Raw genomic sequence first — 7,492 nt, forward strand, 5'->3', positions numbered from 1 at the left:
TAGGCGGTCTGTCTCTTATCTCAATCTTTTAGGGGACTCTACACTCTAGCTCGTGAACCTTGATCGCCTGGACAGTTGGTACGTATCACGCACTAAAACGTGGGGTATACCGTCTGGTTGCATAGGGCTGGAGTAGCTTCCGGCAATGTGAAGATCTTTCTGTTGCGCTACTGCTCCTCAAAGTCAATATTTCTAATCATCTCTAATAACTTTTGCGAATAAGAATTTAGAGAGAGAAAGAGAAAAATTCGACGAGAATTCGAGCAATTGCGTCTTTCGAACTTTCGTCCAACTTGATATATATTTTAGACTTTGATTTATATGGAATTTGACTTTTGCTTTAAGAAAAAAATCCCCATACACGATCATATTTCGTGTACGTGAACGTTTTCGCTTTCGTACACGTGATCGATAACACTGTTGCGATCTGCTCATGCAAACAATACACATCCACCCAAGTAAACCATTGTCACACTTCTATATTGGACCATACTAGGCTAAAAAATTTACATAATTGCCCGCCCAACCCGAAATATTTTAGCTTAAACGTGCCTTGTGGAGAAACAGGATCTTTCTCTAGACAGACCATTTTTTTCTGTTTGACGATTTCTGTGGCAAACGATGCCAACACAATGCAGATTACGTAATTACTTATACATAAGTTAAGGACTAGTGTTCACATAAATAAACATCTCATTTACCTTTGAAAAGAATTTACTTTCGCTGCAATACCTCTATTGTATGCGTACAAGTTTCTTTCCACTTAACCATAAATTTACACCTTTTAACGTGTTTTGAACAACAAACTTTACAATTTCTTGCGAAACTTTGTACCGCAATTTCTCTGTACATTCTTGTCCGACAAATACAGTCAAAATTATTGTAGTTCTGCTACATATTACAATATTTACGAGCTTCTTTTAAATTTTAAAGTATACACAAAATCGTTAAGTCATTTTTCAATATTGAACAAAATGAACTTGATCGTCAGCAACCTCGCAAAAAAATCAAGAAGTTTGCAAGAGAGCGCAAAGAAAATTAGCACAATAATCGAGTTAAATCTTTCACGATTCGGCGCACCTTTCGAGCGTGTAAAAACGTTCGTTTGATTCTAGTTCAGTTCCAAATCAAAAGCATCGCACCTCTTCTTCATAACGAGCAGTAAGATTTCGAGCCATAGTTGTATACTGCAAAAATGTTTGGAACAACTCCGACAGTTTTTGGTGCAATTTAGGATCTGGAAGCTCGAAATTCCGCGAGCCTGAGAGCAATTCAGTGCGAAGTTTCTCAAGCAAAACGAAAACATCGAGCAAAGTTTTGACTTGTTCCTCAAATTGAGGCATCTGCTCGCTCACACTGTAGTCGTCGAGGAGACGAGGGAACAAAACGGACTTTTCCATAGATTCCACTTCGTCAGCAAACTTCTTAATAGCTTCCACGAGGCAGTTTTCGGGATCCAATGTCGTCTTGGCCTTGAACTCCTTGAAAGAAGGTAGTTCATGGTTAGGACCAAGGTTTTGCGCTGATGTTTTGATGTACCTCGCCAACAAAGTAAGCTGATTTAAGCGTTGGCAGGAGTCTTGGATTTCTCTTTCGAGTGGAATAATGTTCGATTCGTTTTCAGTCGGTGGACCATATCCCAGTGACAGCTTAATTCTCAATGCCTTTACCATGAAGTAGAAGGCTCTCATGTTCGTGGTATTTTGAAGATACGAGTCTTTCCCGCTCGTCGGCATTAAATCTTTCACAGGCAAATCTATCAACTTCATAGGGATGAGTACAGTGTTATCCATTCTGTCGACTGTCTTCACAAACTGTTCCATAACAGCCACGAAAGAGTTTTCAACGGTTTTCAAACGCCGTAAAGATTCCATTTTTTTCCGTCGACAAACTTCTGAAACTGACAGCTGCGAACGGGAAGCGTTTCGTTTGTCAAACTTGTTCTTCAGCTACAGCGGAAGGTTTCCTCTTCGCCTCTTTGAAGCCACAAATTAATGTCAGTGAGGTTTACAGCTCCGTACTATTTCGGGATAATTCGTCAACAACCCTTGAAATGAAGGCGATCTTATTGTTTTATAGTTTCAGCAACGTGACACAGTTTTCCTGCCCGCGTGTGGCGTGAGGGTTTGTTATTGTTTTGTGATGTCTGTTCACGTGCTGTCCACATGAAGTCGCCGTGGGCTTATTCAGAGTCAACATACCATAAAGCAAGCTTAAAATTTCCTCCTCGTGTGTTCAAAATACAACTCTTCGAGTTCTTCAGTCTTTTAATTCATTCTCTATAGTTTCAGACAGTAACCATAGCAGGATTTTTACATTAAAATAAAAAATATCACGATTTCGGATTTAGAAGTGTTTCGTGCTCAAACCCGCTCGATATTGCAGCTCAATTTTGATTGGCTATTAGGACAATAAAGAAGAGGCGTGTATAGGGCGTAGAGGTGGCGTGTTCTGTAACGCCAGACCATCTGTTTGCCATTTGCCAAATCATACATTCTTTGTCGATTGCGGAATAAATCTCATGAGATTGGACTTCCCTTATGTCTTAAACTTCATTTTCGTTTCCTAGTTTCAGGAGGACGCTACTCATTTCAATCCCGACTAAATTATCTTAATTTACGCCAAAATAACCTTGAAAAGACCATGTACCTGAGTTCTTTATGTAATCTTCATTCTTTTAATTCTTTTTTCTTATCCATGACAACAATCTTTCTTATTAAAGCTTGTTCAAAGAAGTCAGCAGCCATTTTTAGTGCCTAATTCCCTCTAAAGAGCCACAAATATGACCAGAATTCTTGAGGTTAATTTCCGTACAAATATGCATGTATTAAGTTCTCGGAAAATTGCAAAATCAGCAAAGTGAAAGTGCACAATCGATCTGCCACTGCTACGAAGCGATATAGGCCTAAACAACGAAATACACAGATAAATAACTCAATCGTTGCTTAAGTAAGCAACACTGTAGAAATGTATGCCTGGTCAAACAAATATTGCGTCGTCTTTGAAATATATTTCCTGATCACATGTTAGGTTTATTTACATAAATTTTTACGTGAGGCGTGACAATCTTTTCATTTCATAATTTTAATTTGAATACCAAATTTGCCGCCATGTTGGTGGACGTAAACAATGGATATCTCATTAGCTTCTTTTGTTCGTCCACCAGCATTTGTTCCTTTCACCATTGTTACCTGTGTCTCTAGAGATTGGTTGCAAACCACCTATAGCCGCCGTGGCGACTAAAAATTTATTTGTTGCATCATATTCTTTGAAACTGACTTTCCTTCCTTCGACAGAGCCGGATGTAACGTAGTATGAAGTTTCCTTCGCCTGTCTATACCAAAAATAATCTCGCAAAATCTAAATCTTATTAAACCTGCTAAATCTGTTCAGATGCAAGACACTTATTTAGAAATACTAATAAAAATGTGTTTAAAACAGTAATTATGATGAATTAAAAAAGTTAAAGCTGAAGGAGATGAATGATACTTCTATAGCATCCTACACAGTTTTTTGGTCAACAGGCGCATGCCTTAGTCCATGTGATATAGGGTACGAAAGTCCAATCACACTATCAGTTATGTCAAAAACAGCACGAACGTAAGTCAACCTAGACACCCTTTTTTCACGTGTGTTCTCGTTTACTCGGACACCCCTACTCCTTGTAATCTCCAGCCAACGTGACCGCGAATGAAAAAGTTCATTCAAAGCGCGCTCACTGGCATTTCCTGCACGAATTTGACTCGACTATCACCTTCATCTGCCCTTTGTTCGCGGCTAAGGAAATGGTGCACTCGTAAGCTTAATTTTTATCCGTTTGATTTCTGGGCTGAAATTTATACGGCACTCACATGTATCTGGTTGAAAATTGACCAGTTAAAAAAAAATCGTTTGAATATTGATTACTTTGGTGATAAAGATACCTCAAACATGAGCAAAATTCCCTTAATTTTCATACGAACAAACGCACTTTTAGATGCAACAATAGAAACACGTTCTGCGTGCGGTCAGACAAGTTAAGCAGAAGCTTTGAACCCATACTTGTACCCAGAGGTGATCGTGTGTTTGGAAAACGATCTTGTATAGAATTTTTCTTTTTACAGTTTCATTACGTTCTTACTTTTTTGAGCACTCAAAATTTGTATTTTTGAAGTTTCTCGATGCACGCCGATATTGTCTTTGTTTATTTACATAATGGTTTTGTTTCACGTGCGAGGCTATTTAGTGCACAAACTTTCACGTTTTGCGGCATTACGCGGCCGGGTTACTGATGTGCAAGATAACGAGAAACTGTATATTGGGTGGGTATAATTGGAACGGCGGTGAGCGTATCAGGCCTACAAAATACATTTTTTACGCTTTGCAAGCGCATTTTTCCTATTGTTTTTCGCTGTCTTCCACCTACGTTACTTTATATTCTGTTAGATTTTTTCGTATAATTTTGCTTTGTTTGATTTCATTCGTAAAAAAGGCTTCTCGGTAGCATTGGAGCATTCGAGTTCTTTAGATCAACGCTAATTGTTTAACGGCCTGCTCCCAGTTGGCTTGTTAGCTCAATTGGTAGAGCGCTGCACTAGCATCGCAGAGGTCAGTGGTTCGAATCCCGTACAGGCCTGAATTTTTTCAGGTCTGATTTTCGCTATTGCATAAATAGCGCTCTCTACTGCGAGGATCGTGCATCATACGATAATTGTTTTAATGCGATCTACTCTTACTTTTCCTTCCATCTTGTCTCAAGATCATACAACGTTTGTAAGTGTTTTTCCTTATCCGATTGCCTTTTGTCCTTTGTTTACTATTCTTTCTACTTGTATTTTGTGGTAACTAGTAATTCTTTTCTTCTTTTTAGCAACCGCGATCGGCGGCAATGTACTAAAAGTTAAAGCGCGTTGAAACCGATCTTGTTGGCAGTTATAGAATTGGATGCTTTTATTTTTACCATGTGCAAAATTGAAAAAGATTTCGCCGAGGGCTCTAAGGCTTTATTTAAATCAATGTAATCCTTGATCGAAAAAAGACCAACGCAAATGTGGATAGCAGTTTACATTTTTGCAATAAAACATACGGGTGTGCCGTCTTCGCTACATGCTTCAATCTCTGGTATTCTTCAATTTATTCGAGGACTGCTTTTAATATTAAAATTAAAAAGATATTCACCCTTACGTTTACAGTCTTCGATAGCTCATTAAATTATGATTATAAAAAATCTGTAATAATAATTTTTTTAGCAATCTATATTACTTCTATCTTTCGATTCCGTTTTGGATCCAAACATAAAAATATTTTGTATGAACTTTGTAAGATTTAAAGGCTTTACAATTCATAGATTGTTTCAATAATTTTAATTGTCCGTTATCTGAATCAGTTTTATAGTTTTTAAAGGACGAATACTAATGTTCCAATGTGATCCACGGGGTTTGCCTTATGCCATGACCAAATGAGCACCAGTATTGCTCTCATATTACAAATCCTTCTGATTAGGGTTCTGGATAACAATCAAGGAATAATCATCGGACGGAGCCACCATGATCTCATACTTTCGTGAACGTACGCGAAGAAATTTCAGATCGTTGAGCGGGTCAAGATCTCGAACACAACTTCGTGCCAAACTCGTTAAGTGCTGAAAATTGCTCGCGTAAAGCTGTGTCGTTGCATTATCCATTGTGGACTTGATCGCAAGGCCTTGTGGGTTCAACACGATCAGACCGAGGACACCTGGGTGTGAGTTGATCCGTTTCAGCGTTTCTTCTACATCCCCTGATGGAGCAAGTTCCATTTTGGTCTCAGAAATCTTGGCGACTATAAGGATAGAGAGATGTTAAATTGTACGAATGTACGAGAAGGGAAACGAGAAAGACATTAAAAAAAAAAAAAAGAAAAGAAACGAATGAAAAAAAGTTTCTTTTTTCAAAAAATCTCTAGAGCCTAACCCTGTTCTCTTTCTCTAGCCGCCCGCTGTACCTAGAGGGGAATGCCCCGCCCTAAAGGGGACAGTATACGGTTTAGAGGTATATCATAGCTTAGAGATTCCATGTGTTCAGGTATAGACAGGGTTGATTCTTTTAGTAGAGCAACTGACCAAAAAATTTGAATGATTGAGGTTCGAATTTTTAACCCTCTCTCATGATAAATGATCGGCACCTTTACCTGTAAATGACATAATTGAAAGGTTCTTTTGGTTCACAGCTCGCAAGACAATCGAAATGTTTGACCCTTTTTTTGCTGCTTTTCTAAAAATTGTTTTTATCATCTATTTTCTCAGCATCTTTCATCGGGCGCACGCGAGCGTAAGACGAACAAGAAACATGAGTCGCACGCTCCTACTCTCACACGTGACTCACCCTTTACGCTGGTCTAGTGTCTGCCCTCACTCAAAGGGGAAAACGCAAAAAAAAAAAAAAAAAAAAAACTTGTGGTCTGTAGATCGACTAAATGATACTAACGGGCTACTCATGAGAAGAGCTCTTACACTTCACATAAGTTCAGTAGATGTGTGACATCAAAGTTGGTTAGAAGTGGAAGATATAATATAGAGATGGGTCACTCAGTATCCGCCCCCTAACCCAACAATCCCTCTTGATGCGTTTTAAATGTTCCTGATGCCTTCCTCATTGATTATTTTCATGTACTGTTAGTTTCTCTAAAGGAACGTTTAGTCACGGTCAAAGAATTGCGTTACACTTCAAAGATTGCGTTACCTAACGTGAGAAAATGCCCAGGTGTTGATTACAAACCTAGAAAGACGCTGAAATTTCCTCGCTGGTTAATTTCGACGAACAGAATGACACAAACATAAAAACAAACTCATATTTTTTTCAAACGAAATATTCCCATAAATTCATATCGTTTTGTTTCAATGAAAAAGCGTAGTTCTATCTCTCGTCCATTTTTGAGTAACTAGGTACATCTAGTTTTAGTTATCAAAAAGTGTAGTGTTTCCTTCAAATTCGGGAAAATAAAATTTTAAATTACTGAGGACAGTAACATAACCTTAACAATGGCGACATTGCTATCTGAAGTGACGCCGGATCGTCTGAAAATCCGACTGATTTGATCAGAAAACATTTTTTTAGCGACGGATATGAGCAAAATCTTTCTTCAATGTCTGAAAATTGAAGTAACGTTTTCGAATTCAAGGCTGAAACACGAACATTAAACAGTCAACAGCAAACAAGATAAAAATACCCATCGAAAGAATTGTTGCGACGAAGTCATGGCAGGATCGCAGCTAAGAATTGGAAGAGTTTAGTGGCATTGGTTTGTTTTGCATGTTATAATATTTCAACGCATTTTCCTCGAAAACGATATAGCAAGGCTTGACGCCTGTAAAATCAGAGGAGTTTCAGTTTTCAGTAGCCTGTGAGAGCAACTTCATGGTATTTATATAATCCTGTAGCTCCTTCGTGAATCAAAAACTCAGCATCACATCGATTTAGGAATGTTTTACAAAGCTTACGAATGTTGATAGGAGGATTTTAGGATCTCTAGATCG

The 7,492-nt window shown here is 38.3% G+C and overlaps 1 protein-coding gene and 1 pseudogene across 2 annotated transcripts in view; both read right to left on the reverse strand.

The window, feature by feature from the left end:
* Positions 1–696: 696 nt before the first annotated feature.
* On the reverse strand, positions 697–2,325 carry LOC111329509 (uncharacterized). The gene has a single exon (XM_022934229.2). It carries the CDS (start codon positions 1,872–1,874, stop codon positions 1,128–1,130), a length of 747 nt encoding a protein of 248 aa, XP_022789964.1. The 5' UTR covers positions 1,875–2,325; the 3' UTR covers positions 697–1,127.
* A 2,642-nt stretch (positions 2,326–4,967) lies between these two features.
* The window catches only part of LOC148716349 (dynein light chain roadblock-type 2 pseudogene), a 2,871-nt pseudogene continuing 346 nt past the window's right edge, over positions 4,968–7,492 (reverse strand). Inside the window, exon 2 of the transcript XR_015995677.1 lies at positions 4,968–5,799. The product of XR_015995677.1 is annotated as a dynein light chain roadblock-type 2 pseudogene (transcript). The remainder of the gene's footprint in view (positions 5,800–7,492) is intronic.

This window comes from Stylophora pistillata, chromosome 14 (genome assembly GCF_964205215.1).
Source record: "Stylophora pistillata chromosome 14, jaStyPist1.2, whole genome shotgun sequence".
Taxonomy (NCBI): Eukaryota; Metazoa; Cnidaria; class Anthozoa; order Scleractinia; family Pocilloporidae; genus Stylophora; species Stylophora pistillata.